Below are 24,408 nucleotides of genomic sequence, written 5' to 3'. Positions count from 1 at the left end.
AATGTGATCATCCGTCGCGGGCGTGTCATAACTAATTGACATGTTGAGTCGGGTGTCTTAACCTCTGAAGCAAAGGCTCCGTCGAACCCCTGAGACCGATTCACAGAACCCCTGTGGTTCGATCGAACCGCTGATCCGACTGATTAGTTGAGAGATCCAACATTTAAATCTAAAATTAAATGAAGGCGAGCTATCTGTGACAAGTTTTTTTTCTCCCAAAACTGCCTTCAGCGATGTGAAGTAATCATGCAAGTAATGTCTGGCAATGGTTAAAACCAATTAGATACTATACGAACTTGTGCGTTGAAACCCAACTGAGTTCCTGCCCCCCCGACCCCACCCTCCCCATGACTTTCAAACACCTCCCCCCCGCCACATGTCACACTGAACTTTTCACCTGCGTCGAGACCAGCAGAGCGAGGGAGTCAGCTGAAAAAATAATTGTCTAATCACAATTACATAAGTGGGCGAGGTCGAGATGCCGCCCGGTAATGAGGCTCTTCGCACACTTAATTTGCCCGTCAAACCGTAAACACGCTTGTCTCATCAGCATGCAGTAAAACTCGAGGCTGATCATTAACATACTGCTTTTACTGTGAAAGCAAAGCATTTTCTTATCGTCCATGTGGCAGGTTGTTGCACATGCATGCATTTCGGTTGACTGTCAAGACAAGCTGTCTTGCAGTGATGCAATGTCGTATTTTGCTCTCAGTTTCTTCTGTGTATGAGAGCTTTACAGTGGTGGAGGCGTCCATCCATCAGTGCCGGACCAGTTTGCATTTGATTTGACCAAAAAAAAAAAAAAAAATGCATTCTTTCAACCTGTTTGTAAAGTTGGCCAAAATACACAAAAAAATGAAAATATTTGCACATTTTTTTAAAAATGGTAAGCTGCATGTGAAACATAAGGAACAAAGGTCATACAAAGGTCAGTGGAGAGTCATTTTCTTTAGCCCAAAAGAAATTGGGTCAAACATGAAAAAAGATGTGCTTCCCATTTTCTCTGAAACGATGATTAATCATCAATTATTAATGTCGGACAGGTTCTTAATATGTTTTGGAAAGACCTGTAGTTTGTCATTTGATAAAGACAATTGTATTCATTATATTGTCTGATTTATTTTGAAGATTTTCAAAACGGACCCATAACGCACTGTGTGCATGAAAAAAGCTAACACTCAAAGTAGCACCGCGGCAGGCGTTAAATATAGATGAGTCGTCACAAAGTATGTTGGGATGGCAAAGAGAATTTGATTTATTGACTGCCCAATCTCATATTAATCGTCGAGACCCGGCTACAGCTTAACCCCAAAAGTTCAATGGCCCGTACAAGGATCGAACCCGCGACCTTGGCGTTATTAGCACCACGCTCTAACCAACTGAGCTAACCGGCCATGTTTGACTCTCTGAGTTTACCAAAAAGTAGATGGAAGTTGAGGAATCACCGGTTTCAATGCACTGGTTCACTTAAAAAGCTGGCCCGTACAGGGATGGAACCCGCAAACTTGGCGTTATTAGCACCACACTCTAACCAACTGAGCTAACCGGCCATGTTTGAGTCGCTCAGTTTACCAAAAAGTTGATGGAAGTTGAGGAATCACCGGTGTCAAGGCACTGGTTCACTTAAAAAATTGGCCCGCGCGGGGATCGAACCCGCGACCTTGGCGTTATTAGCACCACGCTCTAACCAACTGAGCTAACCGGCCATGTTTGGCTATCTGAGTTTACCAAAAAGTTAATGGAAGTTGAGGAATCACCGGTTTCAATGCACTGGTTCACTTAAAAAGCTGGCCCGTACAGGGATGGAACCCGCAAACTTGGCGTTATTAGCACCACACTCTAACCAACTGAGCTAACCAGCCATGTTTGAGTCTCTCCGTTTACCAAAAAGTTGATGGAAGTTGAGGAATCACCGGTGTCAAGGCACTGGTTCACTTAAAAAATTGGCCCGTACGGGGATCGAACCCGCGACCTTGGCGTTATTAGCACCACACTCTAACCAACTGAGCTAACCGGCCATGTTTGAGGGGAGTTAAAAGGGGCTGGTTCACTTAAAAAGCTGGCCTGTTTTGGTATGTCGGAGAACCAGAGGACCCGGAGAAAACCCACGCAAGCACGGGCAAAACATGCAAACTCCACACAGGAAGGCCGCAGCTGTGAAGTCGACATGCTAACCACTCGACTGCCGGGCTGCCTGCCTTACAATAACGATCAAAAACTTATCAACAAGTCAACTGATGAATGGCTTAAAAAAAAAAAATACGGAAGCTTTTGGAGTGGCCTCGTCGAAGTCCAGATGTGAGAGTATTTCAGTTGTGGCTATGAGAGCTTTTCATTCGTATACTATGGTGTCCTGTCATGCACTCTACTCTGCTCTTCTTCATTGTGTATGTAAAACACATCATCTGATAAGGCTGAGATCAAATCACTAATGACACGGTGGCATTCAGAGGGTTAAAGCAGTGTGTGGTTTGCACTGAGAATGATTTCATGTTTTGTTACGGTCGCTTGACCATGACACTACTACTGTGTCCAACGTGTGTGTGTGTGTGTGTGTGTGTGTGTGTGTGTGTGTGTGTGTGTGTGTGTGTGTGTGTGTGTGTGTGTGTGTGTGTGTGTGTGTGTGTGTGTGTATGTCTGTTTCAGGGAGCGGCCTTACCGTGAGCGACAGTGAGTCCATCCCGGGCAGTCACGACGGGGGTAGCGTAAGCAGCTCCCAAATCGTGGAGCTGCGAAGGATCCCCATCGCCGACACGCACCTCTAACACCGCCCATCCTCGTAACACAACACAGTATTTTTATACCACGATGATTTGCACTAAAATGTTTTTTTGTTGTTGTTTTGTTTTTGATTGTGTTTTTAAATGTGGGATAGAGCATTTTCATAAAAAGCTTTGAAATGATTTGTACTGCTTTTATATGGAGGTACGAACCTGTATCGGAATGTTGTACTAAATTAATGGATGCAGTTTGACTGAGTGGATATTTGGGAATTTTTGTAGCAATCTACTAAATGTGATCGAGCTTGTCTAACATTATTAATAAATATTATTCTGTCTATTTTAAGTGTGGCTGTTTTTTGTTTGGGATTTTCCAGAATTAGAGGGTAAATTAGGTACCAATATTTTTTCAGAAAAATGATCTTTTTTTTTTTTTTACATTACAAACAACTAATGAAGCATTCTAATGTTATTGTTGTGGCTCGGTCATCCATGGCAGTGGTCCCCAACCGCCGGGCCGCGGACCGGTACCAGTCATCGGGGCATTTGGTACCGGGCCGCACAATAAGAACTTAGATTAATTCAGTCATATTTATTTTGGAATACGAAAGATATTTTATTTTGAAAAATTACCGGATTCTCCATTGCATCCGGCTGTGTCACTTGACACACGTCAAACCACGCTTCTCCGTCACGTGACTGATTACGCTAAAAACAAAACACCTGATCTTGCTAAATGAGTAAAATAAACTGATGGAGATCGCAAATGACGGCGGCCTCAAAAGTACGTTCGAGACAACAACTCTGCCGGTGTTCTTAATTCAAGTTATGGCTGAACACGCTGAGATCGCCACAACAGCATTTTTGCCATTTCCAACATGCTACCTATGTGAAGCGGGGGTTTTCTGCAGTAACGGCGACTAAAACAAAATGACGAAGTAAACTCGACATGAAGCACACACTTCAGGTGTCATTGTCTCCTATTACCCCGAGATGGGACCGCCCGCTTGCAGAAAATCAAGCTCGGCGCTCGCACTGATTCAGCATTGTGGTGAGTTGAGATTTTCATGCACTTTGAATTTGTGTTGTATTGTATTTTGAAGGCATTAAGACCGTAGCGATCAGAGTGTTGCGGCGAAGTTGGACGCTCTTCGTGTTTATCTCGAAAACCCACCAGTGTTCATGCAACTCTTAGCATATTATTTTGTAGTATTCATCCGCCACACTTTAAATGCCGGTCCGTGAAAATATTGTCTGACATAAACCGGTCCGTGGGGCAAAAAAGGTTGGGGACCCCTGCTTTATACCATACAGTGGATTGACGTAAAAGGAAAGAATTCATTGCAGAAATAGTTATTTGTAAAACCCTTGGCATGAAGGTATCTGCGGGCTTAGCAAAAGCTTTCCAGCAAGATGTGTTTACCTTTTTTTTTTTTTTTCAGAAGTGCAGCAAAAGCAGATCTCATCAATATAGTCGGCTCGTCTTCATTTCAAATGGACTGATTGACTTCAATTTGACAAGCTGCCGCAAACGTGGCCTGCACGCCATCGCGGTGCGTTTTATTGGAGTTGCATGATGAATGATGTACAGTACGCGTTCTTATCTCACTCGGGCAGTCGGCCGTTTGATAAGGATGCTGGGGTTCATGGAGCAATTTTTTTCAGAGACTTTATCTTAGTTGGAATCAAATGGATGCTAACTGTTTTCATTGTGATTTGCTTTTTCTGTCTTTTACGGTATTTTTTTTTTGTACTCCAATACAAGAGCTGAATCAAAAATATAATTAGTGTTGTGACGGATGCAAACTTTTTTGAAGGTGGTTTGAAAAGCACCGCGTCACGCTCACCACAAAATCACAACCGAGCATTGTTGTCTTTGTATTGGCAGAATCTGCGCTCTTTGTTGCATGTTGCTAAGTCAGTTGTGTGGGCGTACCTAGTGTTGAGGTCTTTGAGAGTATATCTGTGACGCCGGTCTCGACTGTCATGACAACCAAACCAAAGATAATATCACGTTTAAAATGCAATCCATGGGTGTGAGCGTGTGAAACACGATGATCAAGCTATTGTTGGCGTCATCATGTAAGGAAACAATGTCATATTACCTTTTGATTCAAAAGCTTTTACAGCAATGGGAGCCCCGGTTCGACCCAGTTTGACATTCTTTGAATCAATGCGCCAGAGAATAATGGTCTTTTTTATGTTTCCTGTTTGTTCTCTTTTGGCATCCCCGACGTGACCTTCCGCAGAGAACATTGTGTGTGCGGTAGGAAAAGCGGCAAACTCCAGAACACGGTGGTTAGGGTGCAGCTGGATTGAATGTCTCAAATCAGCTCCCTGTGACGTTGTGTCCGTGAGTTGAAAACTTGCACAAACCGGACTTGACCACTGCAAGACTCTCCTCCAAAGATGCGAGATAAGCATCGCCAAGGCTAACCCTTTTTAAAAAGTAGAGAAACTTGGGCCAACGTCTTGATTGGGAGTGTGCACGTCCCAAAAAATGTTGAGTGGTACTGCGCAGAGGATTTTTTCAATCCGTGTACTACGCACATGGCGCTTGTACTCAAACTACATTCCCCATGCTGCTGACACTTGTCTGAAGGGTGAAAAAAAAAAAGAGGGGAAAAATGGCTGCAAATGCAAAGAGGGAAACTAAATTTACACACGATTTCATAGTCCTGTTTTCGTTCTTGCCAGAGGTAACTCGAGCCAGAACCGCCTCCGCGCTGCCAGGTTGGAGAGCAGGATTGCCATGCCTCCATTTTATTTGAGGCTGCTGAAAGGTGACGTGGCCTCTTGGCTTTTTAGCATGCACTCAATCCAAAGGCCAGGCAATTTAAAAAAAATGGAGCCGTGGTCCTACACTGCAGCAGTCGCAAGAGATGACAACAACAACGACAAAAAAAATTTTGCACCTAGAAAACAAGAGGTTGAGGTACATAACGAGGTTAGGAATAAGAGGCCTCAAGCCGAGATTCAAACCCGACAGAACCTCACACTCCAAACACGTGTAAAAAAAACAAAAAAAACAATTTGGTTAAAAATGGACCCACCTGCTACTTTGGTCAATTTGAACCAACTTTGTGAGCTGCTACAAAACAGAACAAAAATTTGGGTTGAAATGACCCAAATAGTTTTGAATCATTTTTGACCCAATTGTTTTTCGAGTCAACTATGAGGCAAGCGCGCTCATCACAAGTCTGCCGTGCTGGATGAGGTTGTTAAATGAAGCAAAAAAATAAAAAATAAAAATTGCATGTTGATGCTGTGCACACAGTAATGTTAGAGTGACTGTATCCTTAGGTCAAATATAACCCCAAATTGGTTCCAAAAACGGCCAACCCATCCTTTTGGGTCATTGTTTGAACCCAAATAGTAGGGTCAAATGAATCTCCCATAAACACCCCTCCCCACCCAAAAAAATAAATTAATTTAAAAAAGGTTGTTTTGTAAAAAGCTTTTAGTTGTTTATTTAACCATCAAAATGATTGCATTGTCTGTTATTTATTTGACTCGACATTTGGGATTAAATAAATAACCCCAAAACTATTTGAGTTAAATGAAAATCCCAATAACTTTTGGGGTTAAATAAAGAACCCAAAAAGTTGGGCTTATGTTTGACGCAACCGATTTAAGGGATGTAGTACATTTCTTAATCACAGTTTAGTTGTACTTTGTTTTACAATTGTTGTACAATTTTAGTTACAATGCCGGTGCAGTGACTCTTATAGAACTTATTTTTTTTTTTTTTTTTTTTGAGGCGTCACAGAAAGTTTGAGAGAAGCTCCGCTTGAGAAGCATGCAGGCGGTGCATGTTTGTCACCTCTCTCACCTCTCACTCAACCCTGAGCTGAAACACGAATCTGAAAAGTGGAAGCCAACGCTCCCGGCCTAAGCAAACAGCCTTCTTGGGGGGGGTGTAATAGACACATCATGCCAGCAAATGATACACGCACACACGCGCATGCACGCACACACTCGACCGTGTCGATGGCAGCACCACCATACACAGCGAGCCCTCTGTCGAGTCATATGTGTGTTCTGCGCATGATGATGTGTATGTCCAAGCAAATCCCGGGGATGTTCTTGCTTTTCACCGCGTGCACATCCTAAATGCATCGCATGCATGCATGAATGCCGCCGCCGTGTACACGCCGCGTCCAAGTGTCGGACAGTCGACACGGAGAACGCTCCTCGCTGATATTTTTAACCCTCGCTGCGGCCTGAAATAGTTGTGTTTGTGCAGATAAGCTGTTGGAGCAACACCTTTTTTTTTCTTTACGCCAGGGGAGCTTTTGTGGGCCTAAAGTCTCGCTCGGTCTTTTCTCAACACGCCCTTGAGCAAGGAATTACCGCTGCGAAGCTCATCGTCACGGATCGTCAGCATTAGACGTCACCGTGGTCTCATTACATTTGCATCGATCGGTGATACGGTCTTTATAAATCTCACTCCAGCCTTATATAAGTCGTCATTATCACCCGTCGGAGATAACAGACAACAGACCACTGGAACGACGATGCAAAAAAAAAAAGAAAAGGCGTAGGTTCGCCGTTGTGGCGATAAAGAGAGAGAGAGCCCCAGTGTTGAGCTCAGTGGGACGTCATGTGACCTCTCCAAAATGATGTCACGAGTGACCCATCAGAGAGAGAAAGTCCCCACAGCACACTGGCTGTTTGTGCGTGAGCGCAACCACAGCAAACCAGTTCAATCCTGCGGCACTGAGGGCCCTAATCATGTCAAACTACACACTAGCGCTCATTGTTGCATGCCGGATTATGTCGGGAGAGCATACGCGCTACAAGGACCACCTCGCCACCCAGAACAAAGTATTTGCTGTTCGAAGCGCTAAATCGGTCTTGTTATGATGTTGCGTTGTCTTCTTCCAAGCTAGTGAAAAGAATCACATTTCAACATAGGTTAGCCTGATCGTACGACTTCCTGAGTCATTTTTACTTCCTGTCACAATATCAATAAAAAAATATGGGTGCGTTTGTTTTTTTTAATCTCTGTTTAGATTGTCACTTACGCAGGTCACGGTAACGTGCAAAGCTCTTTTTGCTTGTTGACCTTTTTGTTTTTTCACCTAGCGTTCAAATACAACTTAGTCAAATATGCTAGTGGGCTAACGATATGCTTCAAGATAAGATAAGAAAGAAAACCTTTATTAGTCTCGCAATGGAGAAATTCCCAATTCACAGCAGCAAAGTTATGAAAGGAAGAAGTAGAACAACAAAATATAGGAGCTGCTGGAAAGGCAGCCACTCACGCGGCGCCATTTTGAAGTCAAAATAACAAAAATATATGTGTGACAAGAACTATAATAACACCCAGACAATGGTCTTTTTTTTTTTCTTTTTTTTTCTGGTGAAGAGAAAAACTCTTTCCTGGCTGACAGTTTCGGCTGTTGCTTCGGCCTTCATCGTAGCTGTCAATAATTCCTGATGACGTGTTTTAAGATGAAGGCCGAAGCAACAGCCAAAACTGTTAGCCAGGTAAGAGGGTTTTTTTTTTTCTTTAACCAGAAAGCTTTTTGGTCCAATATCATTCGAAAACACACACAGAGATGCTATTTTCCAGTTTGGCCTGCATCGACTGTCTGTGTCCTATGTGTTGTGTTGTGTTATTTTTGTTATTTTGATTTCAAAATGGCGCCGCGAGAGTGGCTGCCTTCCCAGCAGCTCCTATATTTTGTTGTTCTACTTCTTCCTTTCATAACTTTGCTGCTGTGAATTGGGAATTTCTCCATTGCGAGACTAATAAAGGTTTTCTTATCTTATGATTAGTACTGATCATCTCATTTGCTTGTGTTATTATATTTTCCAAATAAGAGACATGTGACACTTCGAGATCGCATGCGGCACTCGCTAAGGCCGACCCACTCGGGATCTTTCTTTTGGAAGGAAGCGAAGAGAGCGAGAAATCCGGAGTCAATTTCACACAATGAAGACACTCATAATCCAGCAGTCATTCAAGTGAGTCACAGAACTGGAGAAGACCGGCCGCCTGTGTCAGACTTAAGGTCACAGTTTCGCGTCGACGTAAGACAAGTGTTATGCTGCGTCTTTTGAGTTTAGTTTGTATCCTGACAACACTCCTATCGGTGTTCGAGCATCACTTCTTTGAGCGCGTTTGTGGCTTTCATTAAATTGTCACCGGACACGACAATTGACATAACAAAGGCCGTTGCTAAGCAACAAGTTGTCTGCGGCAACAAGCGTCAAATGCGTTTGCGTGCGTGTTTTAGTGCCTTCACTCTCGCTTGTGTGAGTGTGTGTGTGCGTGTTAGCCACCTGGTCATGTCTTTGCTTTCAGCATAGCAGACAGCAGCTGCGCAGACGGGGCAGGCTCGGTGTCGGTCCAGCCCAGAGGAGCAAAGGTTGAGGATTTGGGGGAGCGGGTGGGGGGGGATTGCCCACTGGTCCAGTCCGGTTGGGACGGATGGAAAATTGGGGAACCCGAGACGCGAGCGTCTGCGCTTATCTGGCAGCGAAATGAAGGAAGAGAGCATGCAGTCAAGTCAGCGGGGAGGATTTCAAGCAATGTTGCGCTTCACTAGCAGCTAAGCTCTCATTAAAAATACAAGTATAGAATGATGCGCGGTGGATATGTGTTGATCTGCAACATGGAGCCTCCATGGAAAATTATTAGACAAAGCTTCAACCCAACTGTTGCAGTCAAGTGACCCGTACCGGTTTTCACTGAATGCGTAGCTTCAGATCCAAGCTTTAAGACTTCAAGTCAATGTACTGAGAGGACAAAACGCTGAGAGTTGGACCTGGACTTTGTCACATTTGATGAGGTATGCGCAAGGCCATTGTGTTATTTTGGAAAGTGAGTTATCACCTTGGGGCCGTTACGGGAATCTGGGTTAGTGGGGGCCGGTCCATGTGAGGTGCTTTGGAACCTCGTGTGATGCTTTATAAAGCCCACACGCCTCGCATCCATGTTGACTTCTTGATCTCGAGAACAGTGAGAGCGTGCAGAATTTAATGGTAAGCTTCAATGAATCACCGTGTGTGGAATGGAACAATAACTAAACAGAATAGAATAGAAGAGTGTTACAGATGGCTCGAGCTCTTGAGAACTCTGAACCTAAAAACTGTGGACAGAAATTATTATTTTATTGTTTCCCAAATACAATGCATCTCCAGGCAGCTTGTGCAAGTTTCGCAAGTGTGTGTATCCAGAGTTGAGATTTGAACCACGAACCTCGACATGAGAGGCAGAACCACTAGACCACTGTGCTGCCAGTGTTCACAAGATCCTTTGATCCGTTTTCGACACCACTTCACCTCATCGCGGTCCGGCGAGTTGACTGGATGAGAGTGCAGCCTTTGCACTGGCTGCCAGCCACCGTCACAGGTCACGTCTGGACAAAACAACCATTCGCACTCACATTCAGACTTGCACAATGAAAAGTCTTAAAATAATCCCAGGTGGGTTTTTTTTTTTTTTTTGAATGTGTAAACACCACACAGAAAGGTCCAGAAGCAAGATTCGAACCCAGAACGTCTGAACTGCGAGGCAGGTGTGCCAACCCTTAACCCCACCGTGTTGCAGGGTTCATTAGTGTACAGTCGATCATTGAGTGAATGTTTGAACATCATCCTTGCAGCAGCCAGTCAGTTGTGTGGCCTGCATGGAAGGAATGCGCATGGAAGAACGTTTGAGTGGGGCAACAGTATTAAATGTGCAGACATCTGAAGGTTGCCAAGATTGGCCCGGAGATCGGGCTTTCTGCAGACTGGCCGTTTGAAGTAGACGGCTGACATATCGGCGAGGCGTGACTGGAAAGCGCAGACCGACCCCCCCCCCCCCCCCCCCACTCCACTCACACCTGTTGTTTTTCAGGAGTGAAAGCCACACAGGAGGGAGGTCAAAGCGTGAGCTGGAGGTTGGGGTGGTCTTTTGCAGCCTGTGACTCAGGAAAATGTGAGCGGGTGAGGAGGGGGGCAAGGGGTGGTGGGGGAGGGGTCAGAAAGAGGCTGTGAGTCAGCTCCCGACCTATAAAAAGGAAGCTGCGGGTAAAATAAGATGAGTCGTGAAATGAACAAACCTGCGTCTGGCACGCCGAGCCAGTTGGAACACGACGTTAAGGTGAGCAAAGACTTTTGGCTCTCAGTGAGGCCGCGGGTGGATGAAAGAAGCTGACATTTTCCATCTCCTTTTGCAGCGGCCTCACCGCCAGCGCCGCCTTGAGTGCGCATCCAATTCCCGGGTGACATAACCCACGAGAATGCGGCTCTCCGTTCCTGGCCTTTGGCTGCCCCAAATAGAACGGACATGGACCATTTGTGGAGCGTATCCATGTTGTCAAATGGTTATCGCGTGCCAATGCTAAGTTTCCTAACTTAGCATTGCGTGCGATAACCATGACTTGCGATTGTGATTTATTTTTTGGTTGTTTTACTGCACAGTTATGCAAGCATGTAACCGGAGAGTCGTAAGCAGAGTTAATTGCTTTTCGGCGTGAGTTACTATCGCCGTACGATGCCTTTGAGGCCTCCACAGTTCAGCCCAAAAAGTTGCTATTTTCCCCTGAGCTGCCTGTCCGTGATATTCGGCATAGTTAGAAATGCATATTGGTCAAACTCCCACTTATTATGAGTACATTTGGTTTAGATTCACTGCGTGAATACAGTGTACGCGCAAGCAGCAAAATTTGCATGCTTGCTGACAGGTTGGACAGTGACAGGGTGGACATTTTGGCGAGGCCCACCATGTGAAATGAGTTTGACACCAGTGATGTATAGTAAGGGGTTTTTAGCCGAGAAAAAAGGACCATGTATAGTAAGGCGTATTACCCCGAAAATAACGACCATGTATTGTAAGACGTTTTTAGCCGAAAAAAAACGACCAGTAAATATTCTCTAGTACGGACTTGTGTTTGCGCTGTCCAATTTTAACATTTTAACTCGAAAAAAAAACGACCATGTTTAGTAAGCTGTTTTTAACTCGAAAAAAACGACCATGTAATACGTTTTTAGACCAAGGCTAAAAACGCCTTACTATCCATGGTCACACGTCCCTACAGAATTAATTGGTGTAAAAAAAAAACAACTTAACAGTTTAATACAAAGTTAAGTACACTTGCACATTCTACAAAGATAAATGTGACTTGGGTTAATAATTCAGTGCTTCATATGTATTAAAAAAAGTCATACCATGTGAATGGTCTTTTTAGAACAAAATGTTTATTCAAATCAAAAAAGGAAGAACTAGACAAAAGATGAAATCATTCAGAACATCGCATATTCATAGAATATCCATACATCGTCACGATTAACGGAGGAAAACACAAACAAAAAAAACGGAGAAGAAATTCAACGAGTGATATTGCACTTTGTTTCTAAAATGTTTCAGACGTCATCTCCCCGATGCGGTTGTCCTCGAACATTTCAATTCCTGCATTTTTTTCTTTTTTTATTTAATCAGCTTAATCTTACTTTTGGACTTACTCACGCCAGCAGATTCGTGCGGAATTGACCGGCGTGGAGCAAATATGTCAGCTTATTCGTCATTGTGAAACATAAGAGCGTCAAACAAATACAACAGAAGGGAGAAAAAGAGAGAAGGCAATTTACATCATACTCGGGGGGGCGGGGGCGCTGATCAACAGCCTGGGAGACCGCGTGGGTTGTCCGTTTGTTAAACTACACTAATGCCCTCGGTTAAGTGGGGAAAAAAAGAATTATGAGACCTCTCTGATGCTGTCTTGCTTCTAAAAAGGACATGCGTTTCCCTTTTTGTCCTTTTGAATGGAATTGAAAACATGCAAAGAAATGAAAAGGGAACAAGCATCAATGGGAAGCAAAAAAACAAAACAAAATTAACTTTAAGAAAAGGGGGAAAAAAACCCAAAAAGTCTTTTCTGTGTCAAGGCCACAAAGATAAGATCACTTGAATGATCTGCAGTTTGTCACTTGTCGTCAGAAGCGTTCTCGTTGTCGGCTGGATACCCACACACACACCACATCATGTAAACTAATCTTTCAAGATTAAATAATGCATCCACATCCTACACAACACTGCTTTAGCTGAAACGTGATTCGTACCTTTTTTTTTTTTTTATCCAGACCTTCACCACGTAATGCTTTTTTTTTTGTAATTATCATTTAAATAAAAAAAAAAAGTGCTGCGCATCCCATTTCCTGACAAACCCACGATTAGCGCAGCTGGCCTATGGCGTTGAATGAGTGAGAAAACCAATGTAGTACTCATGTCAACCTACGACTACTTGTTCTGACCAGACTGCGCAATTAGGTTTGCTTCTTCGAACTAGAAGCGGCGTCAGTGCTTGTCTTCTTTCTTTCTTTTTTTAATAAAGCATTCTGGTTTCACTGGTCTGATCAAATGAGCAAGTGCAGCAAGGACAAAAGGGAATGTGTCTACAAAAGCTGCCGAGCTCATCTGCATGTCGTTTGTCTAAATAGGTTTGGTAGCACGAAACAAACAGAACTCTTCAATATTCTCAACAGTGCAATTAAACCAACTTTTGGTTTTTTTTTCTTCCGCTATGTTCGCACTGTTTTGACACATGAAACAGTGCCTTTTGGGCAGTAAGAGAAAGAGAAACAGGGGCAGCAGGCATACAAGAAGGAGAAAAGTCTCCCTTAGTTTAGTAGCAAAAAACGAGGCCTGCAAATCCCCCGCTCCAAACTCCCTCCGCAAACACGCACGCGCACACACTAATAATTCTATGATCGGAACAAAAGGAGGAAAGCCACACTGGATCCAAGCAGAAGAGGCAACGTCTTCAAAATAGCTTCTCGGTAGACAAAAGTGTGCTGCGGTTGTTTTTTGTGGGTGTTTCATTAAAAAAAAAAAAAAAAAAAAAGTACAGTTGTCATAAGTCACTCTGGAATTGTCAAAGAAAAACAATCTTAAAGAGGTTGAAAGGAAAACAAAAATCAGTGCGTTGTTCTCGTCTTTTTCAGCCCTGCTTCTCCCGCAGTCTGGAAAAGCGAGCGGTTCGCCCACAGCCACTCGAGTCAAGTCGCGAAACCAAAGATGTGCAAAAACAAAAATCCCCAAATGAGGCGGGACTTGAGGACTTTTTGCTCTGGTGGCGGAAGCCTCTCGTCGAGGGTGAGCGAGGGGGGGGGGGGCGTCTGCGTTGGTTTTCTTTTTCTCATGCAGTCTGGACGGGACTGGTGAAGCCTCGTGTCCTTATGTGCCACACCTTCAGACTCTTCCTCGCTACTGAGGGCTCGCCATACAGATTTAGGGGTGGGGTGGGGGGGGGGGTCTGTACACAGCCCACCCTCAGCAAGCGAGTGAGACATCAAAACAGCGACCCTCCTTTTTGTGTCGCTGACAGAACACACTTGTCCAATCCCAGCTCAAGTCTTTGTTGGTGGGTTGGATTCCTTCGGATTTCTCTCTTGTCGTCAAAAGACGCCATTCGAGGAGAAGAATGAACAACGTGGAGCCTCGTAGCGTGCGGCTTTCTTTGGGTTCCCGAGTCAGCCAAGGGGATTTTCGGACGACACCTCAGCGTGATGGGCAGGCGTCGGGCCTGCGCACTTCTGGACGGTCGGCATGGTCGGGGTTCGGATCCACCTGGGGGAGCGGGAAAAAATAGCAATTGATTATTATTGACAGAGACCAACTTGATGTCTCCATAATTCATCGTGGCTGGGGGGCCATTTGTAACCGTGGTTGTCAAACTTTTTACAACCAGTAGCACCCAGTGTTATAATCGGTTCGGATTTTTCATTACCATTTGTTTTTATCTCAACTTTTTTTTCCAGTTAGTATTTCTAACTAGCTTGTTAGTTTTTAATTCATTTCGATTTTAAAGAAATGTTCAGTTTTGATTGGTTTAAAAAAAAAAAAAAGTATATTTGCACAAATAAATGATCACGTTTTCGCTCCGACGCCAGATTAACATCTGTGCCCTCTTGGTGACTCCGCATCATATTTCTGCTTTTTTGTTTCATTTACTTTGAACAATGAAATGTTTAGCTGCAATAACCTTTTCTTTCAACATTACTTGACACATGCCCTGTCTGCACTGCGAGTCTGGCTTTGAGGGAAAGTTCCCTACCGCATGACCTGGTTGTACGAGTCATATTTAAGGTTTTAATTGATGCGGTGTGTATCGATTTGAGTGAAGGCCGCTATGTGAGGAAGTCAAGTGGGTATCCTTACCTCCGAGTAGAGAGGGGGCGGCTGGAAACGGAACTCGTGGATGTAGGCAAACAGCGGTCCATCCATACCCTCGCGAGCCGCTGGCACATCCAGACTGCTCTGCCGCTGCTCTTCCGTCACAATTTGTGCATAACTTGGAGGGGCTACGGAAGAAGAGATGCGCGTTAGCGTTCCGGGAAGTTTTTTCCCCCCAAAGGAGCACAACAAAAAAACTCAAAACAAAAAAATCCGGCCTACCTTCAGGCCTCTCGGGCAGACCCATCCCCAGCCAGCTCATGCTGCACTGGCTGCTCACGCTGGATGTACGTGAGCCAAAGGGATGCAAGGGGATGGTTCCGATGACTAGCGGCAGGTTCAGGGAAAGATTTATTGCCCCTGGTATGTCCACGTACACCTAAAGAAGGACACGAGGAGATCACATGAGACGACCGAAAGGCTGCAAGTTCCTCAAGTGACCTGACGGGATATTATAGAACGGCTCCCCGTTATGTGGGTCAATGTGTTCATGCGAGATGCTTCAAGTGGATACGGGGAAGATCCTCGCGGCTGTTTACACGGTAAAGAGGTAATCAGCGCCCTCGAGGCAGGTGTTGCTGCAGATACGCCGGGATAATGCTCTTAGTGGCATGTGGGGTTAACACCCGGTGCAGGCCAGGGCCCGGGATGGAAATGAAGGACTTGGAATAGGAAGCTCATGAGCTCCACGGCACTGAGAACATTCATGCGCGCTCACCATGAGCGAGTATTCCACTCTGATGATGCTGCAGTCCAGGATGGAGGGCGACACGGGCGGGATCTTGAGCATTTTGCCGCTCCAGGTCTCCGTCTTGCCCGAGGACAAGGACTCGCCCCTCAGGTTGGCCACCAGCTGCTTGACCTCCTTCATCTTCCCTTTGGCATAGAAAGTCTGCGTCTGGTAGATGGCCGCCTTGGGCACCACCATGCGGGACGAGCAGTTCTCGATCTCGGCAAAGATCTGGATCGACTCTCCTGCGGCGTGGGAGAAGAAGTCAAGTTGATGAAGTCATTTTGAGGTTGAGAGAATGAATGACTCGAGCGTATCCGCCGCATGCTTACCTGGGGTGTAGCCCTTCCGCTCAATTTTGGCACTTAGGGAAATTGGACCTGAGGTGCAGAACCAACAGCAAAGTGTCTTGTCCTTTGTGCCGGCCTGTGGTGACTGGAGAGAGAGAGAGAGAAAAAAAGATGCAGATGCATGAGTTGAAATTTGGAGGAAAAAAAAGGATCAAATTTGGTGAGCTATTTTCTCTGCAAAGGTCTTTGCCGTGACGGTGGAGTTTGGAGGATGAGGGAGAGTACCTTATAGCCAAACAGTTTGGTGTCTTAAATTAAACTAACATGCATGTTGCTGGAATATGGAAGAGCAGAACCCAGGCAACCACAAGGAGAACATCTAAATTTCAAAGCCAAAGCAAAGTCTCGATTAGGGTAAAATGCTGCTTATTTTACATATAATGGGCTACAAAAAATATATTTTTAAATTGATTGACAGAATATTGTAGTCACAGAATAAATGAAGGCTGACATTTGACCAAAGCAGTATTAAATTTGGATTGGAAGTGAAGGTACCGCAAAGTGAATTCCATTCAAAATTCCGAGGTTATACAACAGCGCTGGGGCGGTAACCACAAATGACGGTCTTGGAATTGCGTAAGATGACCAGCTGTAAAAGTTTCCAAGGTTGTGACACGCCAAAAAGAAAATTGTCATTGATGTTGTGTCACACTTCCTCCTTACCAGCAGTAACGGAGTGTTGATGTCGATGTGCTCAAAGACGGTGAATTCCTTCTTGGTCTTGATGGGCAGCAGCCACGGCCTGTGAAGCTCTGCCTTCACCCAATAGCGCACGCTGCCATGCTTCCCTTCGAAAGAGGTAGCCAAAGGTCTGCAAAAGATATGCAAGTTACATTAACCCACGAGAAGCTTTATAAATGAGGTGGGGGGTGAAAACACTCACGTCTGTGGAAGCTCCAGGCTGAATGCATACTCGTGTCTTCCTGAATGGATAGTGGTGAGTCCTTCCTCAGAATTGTCATCGTCTGAAAAACAAGGCGGACGCTATTCCAAACACATGTATACCATACCTTGGATACATTTGCTCTACGAGGGCATCTGAAAGTCATACCACAGAAAAAGTAAAAGGAAAAAAAAACAACAGAGGGTGGGGGGGGAGACAGAAGAGAACAAAATGGATTTTACTCATGATATTTGCCTGGAAACAAGTTATGCATTGTAGGGGTGCAAGCGCATTTGACCCGGCCCGCCATGCAAATGCTCAGAAAAAAATAAAAAATAGATATAGACAAATAAAAAGCCATACCAATGATAATAACATTCAATGCTGTTTTTGTTTGCCCCCTTCCCCCATAAGTGGTCTTAAGAGGACTTTATATTAAGACTAAAATGGAACAAGTTATTCTTCAGAGCAGACAATAAAAGTTGGGAGCAGAATCTCAAGGGGCCAAAAAAAAAATGTAAACGAAAAACAGCGCAGCCTGCTTAGCAACAAGCAGACCATAATGTGCAGCTTCCGAGGCTCCAGCGTGAAAGAAATACTGTACACATTTGCCATTGATGCCATAAGCATGTCAAAAGCTGCTTCTGCCAGCTCAGCACTCCCTCCCCTCCTGCAAGCAGCAGACGTGTGGTAAACAAGTGCAGAGCTGTCAGTCAAAGGCAGCAGCAGGAGGAGACCGGCCTAAACCGGCGCGAGCAGCTCCTACACAAACTCACACACACACACACACACACACACACTACTCCACCCCCACTACCCTGCACACTGACATACACACAGGCATTCATTACAGATTCACTGTGCGACACTGCAGCCTGCACAGCTCTTTGGAAAAACTACGACACAGGCTTTTTATCCTCCACTGTGGAGAGTGAAAGCCCCGTGCGACTACATAGTCCATTTCAGTAAAATTCCTCATTAGGTCTATTTCCATTTGCTGCTAATTACCACTTAATGAACTCTAAACAGACAATTCGTTTCACTTCCAGTGGGAAATCGTTAACGTTCGCTGGTGAATACAAATCAGTTCATTTTAGGAATGTTCATAAGGGCTGTAAGAGGGATGACATCAGAGCAAACCGATTGGATGCTTAATTATGGGCTATGGGGTTTGATTCTGCCATGACATCATTATTTGGTCACATTATGATTTCCTTCTTTTTTTTCCAATTTTTTTAATGTTTAAATTTGCATTGCTCAATGTTTTTCTTCCTTCTTTGAATTTATACATGTGCATCACGCAATGCATTGGGTGGCATCATATGGAAATGTAACTTGTTTCAATTATAATTTCTCGACTGCAAAGAGTTCAATTCTGCATGCTTTTGTAACAATTTAACACTATTCTGGCATGACTGCATAATAATACTGTAATTGTGAATGATTAGTCACCCACCGTAACTTCAGTTGCAAACGCTCGCACGTTTGCCCCTTTCATTTTCGCGATAGCTAATATTTTAATTATATCCATCCACCCATTATCCGAACCGTTTATTCTCACGAGGGTCCTCATTCAAGCAAAACACAATAATTGGTTGATTTGAATTTGAAGTGACCCCAATATATTATGTGCAATTGTAATTCATAAAGAATTACACATAATTAACATTTGATAATTGCATACCGACAATAAAAAACTTGCTTTCCCGTCACAATCTGCAAAGGTGACGTAATTGAGCTACACATGAGCACCTCAGCCAATCACAGAGAGGCAAGGGCGGGGCCAGGGCTGAAAACCCGCCTACTCCCAATCCAGTTTTCTGAACAGGATTGAACCGCTTTGAACAATGGGTGGAAACTTCAGAGAAGCCACAAAGAAACCTATTTTACAGCATGAATGTGAGCTAAATTTCACCAACGAAGCCGTAGAAACATTCATTCATGCTCTAACCCTCTCAACCCCTTTCGAAAACGCCTGTTATTGCCATTTTCTGCCTCAAAATGAAGTGAAAAATACAAGTGGGCTTCGGCTGTCATTCATTGTGACAAATCATCTCAATCGGGTAACCAGGTACGCTGCTGTCATTCGAACTCCAAAACAGAGCTCAACGATTAAATCCCCTCAAACTTAAATAAGGTGCAATTTTGATGTTTATGAACGCAACCTGCAACACCCCCCTCCAATATCCCCTCAAAAGAAACTTAAGGACACACGTAAAAAACAGTCTTACCTCTCTCGTGTCCAATTAGAACGTCTTTATGATTGAGATATTCCACTTCCTCCGTGTAGTTCTGCGTGTAGGCGGTGTTGGAGCCGGCGTTCCGCGACTCGGTCCAGCGAACTTTGGCGAAACCTTTGGCGTGGATCTTGAGGGACTTGACGCGGATCTCGCCGGTCACCTCGACGATCACCCTCCCTGAGACGCAGTCCCCGCTGGAGAACACTGCCACGTTGCTGTCATTGAGACAGTCGTAGCTCACCGTGAAGCTCTTTACCTTCCCGAGCACCATGGTTGGAAGCTTAAAAAAGTGGGATACACACACCTAGAAATGTTTAAGAAAAGGTGTGTCTGGTGGAGGGGGAATGAGTATTTAAAAAAAAAAAGTGTTGGTGCCTCCCTGCGAGAAGCAGTAGGCACGATCAGTGGTGTCGATGTATGCGGTTCATTGAGATGCGTGAAGGCTGAATAACAGCAACGGATGCTGTTATCGTCCGCCTCTCAGCCGCTTGGTCTCCGGTTAAAGACAAGGCAGCCTGGCAGCTCCGCACACTTTAAGCGAAGGGAGATGTGAAAAACAAGCCCGTGCGCATGCGCAGGCATCCCTCACTGCCCCCTCCTCCCGCCTTGTGCAAAGGAGGAGAAGGCCAGATGACAAGTTTGCTCAAACAACTGAAAGATGGCATCAAGATATTGTTCTGGCACGAAATATAGTCACCGCGCATTTTAATATTAAAAAAAGCAAACCCTCCTCCCTTTGCTAAATCGAGCATTATCCCCATCCTACATATTCCTGTTTTGATCAGCTTCCAACAATGTGTGGGCATATGGTTTGGCTGCACAGTGCGCGTGTGTGCGCGCACACATTCATACATCATAATCCACGCATATGGTCCACAACACTCCCAAATCACGTAGAGCACACAGCATCTTGCACCGATGATTCAGTAGAAAATGCTTGAGGTGTTGGAAGAAATAGGTCATGAGCATCTGGAAAAAAATATACCATCTCCACGTGATGTTTTTGCATCAAAATATAAAAAGGATCCATTCACAAATGGGGGCAGGGATTCCATTGTGTTAGAATAGAACAACTCCAACAAACTCAAAACGCCATCTGCAGCCCACTGGTGTTACTGCAATGTGATGCAACGCTACCTGTTGAGCAGCGCTGTAGCAGTAGGAAAAAAATGTAAAGAAAGTTGTTCTGTATTCCTCTGTAGTACTGACTTAAAACTGGTCAATGCTTCTATCTAGCGGTTTTAAGGTGTCATTGCACGTACAAAGACCAAGGGGGCTTGCCTGATTTCCGTCGTAGTTCCCTTCTTACGGTGACAATTCAAGTCTGAATATACGCCAACGCAAGTATTTTTTTTTCAAAACAATTGTCGTCCTCAATTATTAAACAATGACATGAAAACCAGCACGCATCTCGGTAATGGAAACGGGTGTCGTAAAAACGGAGGAGCCATAATAGTTAAGTCTAAATTTGCTACTGTTATTATTTTTTTCTAAACCATTTAGTGTCTGGTATGTTTACATATTTTATCGTGTCTATTTTATAGTTTTCCCCCCTCACGTTGTTTAAGTACACAAATGCCCTTATTTTGTTAACTTAACCCGGATGTTGTTAATGCCCAAGTAACAGCGATCGGCATAGTTTTGGAATTTGTTGTACTTTGTCTTGACACATTTCCACCCGCTTCATAGCAACATTGTTTGAATATTGTCATGAATCTAAGATTCGCTTTGGTGTGTCTATTTCAAATGTATGCAGCAAGTTTGTGTCATGATGGATCAAGACCCAACATCGTGATGGTGATGACTGATGCATTTGTGAGTACAGTAGACATGTGAACACATTTTATGTATTTTATATGAGACTTGTGAAAAATATACTGCATACTAGTGCAGTATCCGTGTAGTTTGCAGTAATGAAAGCTGCACCGAATGGCAGCTGTTTGTTTCTATTTGTCCCCTTTAATGATAAAGATTCTTATATTATTTGAAGCATGTTTGTGCAATGCTGGGCAGTACTACAGTACACAGCTGCAAACTACAAACAATAAACATGTTAAATGAAAACCTCTTTCAGAGTCAAAACACAACATTTTTTTGTTCTTTTTTTTTTCAAACAGTGCTCGTAGTGAATCTTATTGTTTGTGCAGGATGGGCGCTTGACATTTGACCCTGGCAGCAAAGTTTTGCAGCTTCCATATATCAACTACCTCAGAGAATTGGGGAGCACCTTTATTAATGCTTACACCAACTCTCCAATATGCTGCCCCTCCCGTGCAGGCAAGTCATCAGTAAATACTGTACTGGATCCCAATGGATGTTCATCACGATCCATTTGTGAAATTTAAATAGCTCGATATGGCTGAAACATAACATATGTTGCATCTGCAGCCATGTGGAGCGGTCAGTTTATTCACCTCACGCAGGCTTGGAACAATTACAAGTGCCTTGAGGCAAATGCGACCACATGGATGGATCTGCTGGAGAAGAACGGTTACCTTACAAAGAAGCTCGGCAAGCTGGACTACACGTCAGGGGGACATTCACTCAGGTACCTGTCAGGGACTGGGGGGGAATTACACTGTATGTGAAATTTGTAAGGGTTGGCTTTTTAATGACGAGCCATAGCGTTATGGACATCAGTGACATCTCAAACTTGACAAAGGTCATAATTCTGATTGACATTATAAATCAACATTGTGTTGATTATTGTGGTTTGCAGTGTTGTGCGGCTGCATATTACGGATGTAGCTAAGCTCAGTCTGATCATGATGCATTGTCGATCTACACCACTGCTAACTGCACTTCCAATACCAGTAATTAAAATATTTGACCATGAATACCTGTCTGACCATAATAGACAGAGAAGGATGGGGAAGTGCATGATACTCCAGGAGGATTACATCGAAGGGAATAACTTTCAGTTTGGATTTGAAATGTCTCTTTTTTTTTTTTTTTTAAACACAAGTCCTGGAACATTTCGGACACACCTCGCACCCATGCCCTTGTTTACATTTTACATGGTGGTGTTCATATTATTACAGTAATCGTGTTGAAGCCTGGACACGGGACGTTCACTTCCTGCTACGCCAAGAGGGTCGGCCTGTCACTCAGCTGGTTGGAAACATGTCAACAGTGAGAGTCAATACTGTGGACTGGAAAAAAACTGATTTGGCCACCGAATGGATCCATCAGAAGGCTGCATCCTCGCGCCGTCCTTTCGCCTTTTACCTCGGTCTCAATCTACCTCACACCTACAAGACTGATTCCCTGGGGCCCACTGCCGGAGGATCCACATTTCGCTCGTCTCCTTACTGGCTGAAAAAGGCACGATTTGTCTTTCCTGTTCTGAACTGCTTTCCCGCCGCTAAATTGCTCTATTATGTACGCAGGTTAATTCTGAGCTCATCTCCGTTCCCACGTGGCTCCCCTTGACTGCCATGCACCCTGTTGACTACTACTCCACCTTTGCCAAAAACTGCAGCGGGGATTTCACAAAGGAGGAAGTGAAGAGAATCCGGGCCTTCTACTATGCCATGTGTGCTGAAGCAGATGCAATGTTGGGTTGGTTGACAGTCTAATTTTATGAAGGATTATGTCCATTTCTAGCAGCTGAAAAATAGTTGGACAATTCCATTAAAAATAATTCAAAAGCAATGCAAGACTGTATAAGACGACAAAATGGTAATCGAGAGTAATTATGAGTCGCACAAAATGAAATGCGATACGCTCCAGCTCACCTGTTTCCCTAAAGAGGATAACTAGCGCAGTAAATTGATGGATGCTGTGGCCTAAACTTTCTGTTCACAGGACAGATTATTTCCGCGCTAAGAGACACGGGTTTACTCAACAACACTGTCGTGATCTTCACGGCCGACCATGGGGAGCTGGCTATGGAGCACCGTCAGTTCTACAAGATGTCCATGTTTGAGGGGAGCTCTCACGTTCCCTTGCTCATCATGGGGCCTGGGATAACGTCAGGCCTGCAGGTCAACCAGCTCGTGTCACTGGTTGATCTCTACCCTACTTTGCTGGGTGAGGAAAATGATAGAAAGCATGAAAGGATATTTCTGTCGTTTGGTCTAGACACTCAAAAGTGGTATTTGCAAATTTTTATGCCAATATTCATTTGTCTTACATTGCAGATATTGCAGAAATCTCAGGATTAGGGAACCTCAGTGGCCACTCGTTGCTTCCGCTTCTATCCAAGTACAGCATGTTTCCCAAGAGGGAACATCCGGACTGGGTTCTGAGCGAATATCATGGCTGCAATGTAAATGCCTCAACCTACATGCTGAGAAGTGGCAAGTGGAAATACATCACCTATGCTGATGGCTTGAGTGTGCCGCCTCAACTTTTTGGTAAGCATGTAACTATTCCTTTCTCTTTCAATAGTGACGTCCGAAATCAGTCATAGGCTCATTTGTTATTGTTGTTGTTGTTCTACCGCAGACCTAACATTGGACAAGGAAGAACTTCACAACGTGGCCTTCAAATTCCCTGATGTGAAGGCGCAGCTAGACAAACGGTTACGTAGCATTGTAAACTATCCGACCGTTTCTACAACTGTCCATGGCTACAATAAAAAAGAATTTGCTGCCTGGCGCCAACGTGTAGGTAGCAACTACAGTCAAGTCATAGCTAATCTCAGGTGGCATGTTGATTGGCTAAAAGATGTCATAACCAATGAAAGACTTATTGACAGTTGGCTGGACAGTTCCTTATGATACTGGTGTATGCTTTTTAGTCATGTCCGAAAATATTGTTCTAATCTGTTCAGTGTGAGTGTTATGAATGCTGCTCTGATTTTAAAATTGAATTTTCTGGATTGTGAAAATACATTACAAATATTCTTTCACATTTGTATGCTCAGACCTTATTAATGAGGTTATTCTTGGATGTTTGATGTGAAAAATTTTGTATCACAGATATTTATTTGTATTCATTTGGTACCTGTTTTTTGTTTTTGTCGTCTTTTATTTTTGAATCATAATTCATTTTTTGTCGGTTTCTGTACTTAGATTGGGTCAACAATGCGTTCCCTCTGAGATTAATGATTTATTGCTTTCTGATTTTGATAATAAAGCAAACCAAATCTATAACAATATTATACACTTCACCCAATATATCTGACAACAGTCCTTAATTTTTATAATTTCTACAAGTGTAAAAATGGTGTCTTACCTTTAATTAGATACCGACCATTATTTGTTGTAGTTTTAATTGTTTTTAATATTTATTTAGGTTTTACTCTCCCGTAAATTCCCTTCCATTCAAAACTAGTGGTATTTTATTGCGAAGAGTTAGATTGATGACTTT

General features: G+C 43.9%; 3 protein-coding genes and 3 non-coding genes across 6 annotated transcripts in view; 2 read left to right on the top strand and 4 right to left on the bottom strand.

The window, feature by feature from the left end:
* The window catches only part of adgrv1 (adhesion G protein-coupled receptor V1), an 87,063-nt gene extending 84,003 nt beyond the window's left edge, over positions 1–3,060 (top strand). Inside the window, exon 95 of the mRNA XM_086111298.1 lies at positions 2,647–3,060. Within this exon, the coding sequence (XP_085967424.1) occupies positions 2,647–2,765 (119 nt within the window). The 3' untranslated portion in view covers positions 2,766–3,060. The remainder of the gene's footprint in view (positions 1–2,646) is intronic.
* trnai-aau (transfer RNA isoleucine (anticodon AAU)) lies at positions 1,321–1,394 on the bottom strand. The gene has a single exon. It is a non-coding gene; the product is annotated as a tRNA-Ile (tRNA).
* On the bottom strand, positions 1,633–1,706 carry trnai-aau (transfer RNA isoleucine (anticodon AAU)). Its single transcript has one exon. It is a non-coding gene; the product is annotated as a tRNA-Ile (tRNA).
* On the bottom strand, positions 1,945–2,018 carry trnai-aau (transfer RNA isoleucine (anticodon AAU)). Its single transcript has one exon. It is a non-coding gene; the product is annotated as a tRNA-Ile (tRNA).
* An 8,833-nt stretch (positions 3,061–11,893) lies between the features above and the next one.
* Positions 11,894–19,616, bottom strand: arrdc3a (arrestin domain containing 3a). Its single transcript, XM_086111231.1, has 8 exons — positions 19,084–19,616; positions 16,853–16,934; positions 16,633–16,780; positions 15,952–16,054; positions 15,608–15,864; positions 15,112–15,268; positions 14,875–15,017; positions 11,894–14,283 (listed from the first exon to the last, which is right to left on the bottom strand). The coding sequence occupies exons 1-8, from the start codon at positions 19,361–19,363 to the stop codon at positions 14,215–14,217; spliced, it is 1,239 nt and encodes a 412-aa protein (XP_085967357.1). The 5' UTR covers positions 19,364–19,616; the 3' UTR covers positions 11,894–14,214.
* Positions 19,617–20,706: 1,090 nt separating this feature from the next.
* On the top strand, positions 20,707–24,196 carry arsk (arylsulfatase family, member K). Its single transcript, XM_086110372.1, has 8 exons — positions 20,707–20,907; positions 21,240–21,369; positions 21,481–21,640; positions 22,134–22,416; positions 22,482–22,653; positions 22,900–23,124; positions 23,235–23,450; positions 23,542–24,196. The coding sequence occupies exons 1-8, from the start codon at positions 20,803–20,805 to the stop codon at positions 23,814–23,816; spliced, it is 1,566 nt and encodes a 521-aa protein (XP_085966498.1). The 5' UTR covers positions 20,707–20,802; the 3' UTR covers positions 23,817–24,196.
* Positions 24,197–24,408: the final 212 nt, after the last annotated feature.

This window comes from Hippocampus guttulatus, chromosome 5, assembly GCF_054856545.1.
Source record: "Hippocampus guttulatus isolate MCC_2025c chromosome 5, RoL_Hgut_1.0, whole genome shotgun sequence".
NCBI classification, from domain to species: domain Eukaryota; kingdom Metazoa; phylum Chordata; class Actinopteri; order Syngnathiformes; family Syngnathidae; genus Hippocampus; species Hippocampus guttulatus.
The sequence above is the reverse complement of the archived record's forward strand: the minus strand, read 5'-3'. Positions and strand labels throughout refer to the sequence as shown.

Excerpts from the sequence above, each read along its gene's own strand:
- arrdc3a (XM_086111231.1), bottom strand. The coding sequence starts at position 19,363 with ATGGTGCTCGGGAAGGTAAAGAGCTTCACGGTGAGCTACGACTGTCTC. Across the intron at positions 15,865-15,951 it reads GCGGAAGGGCTACACCCCAG|GAGAGTCGATCCAGATCTTT; the intron begins GTAAGCATGCGG and ends CCCACGCCGCAG. Across the intron at positions 15,269-15,607 it reads GAGTGGAATACTCGCTCATG|GTGTACGTGGACATACCAGG; the intron begins GTGAGCGCGCAT and ends GTCCTTCTTTAG.
- arsk (XM_086110372.1), top strand. The coding sequence starts at position 20,803 with ATGAATCTAAGATTCGCTTTGGTGTGTCTATTTCAAATGTATGCAGCA. Across the intron at positions 22,417-22,481 it reads CTCCTTACTGGCTGAAAAAG|GTTAATTCTGAGCTCATCTC; the intron begins GCACGATTTGTC and ends TTATGTACGCAG. Across the intron at positions 23,451-23,541 it reads TGTGCCGCCTCAACTTTTTG|ACCTAACATTGGACAAGGAA; the intron begins GTAAGCATGTAA and ends GTTCTACCGCAG.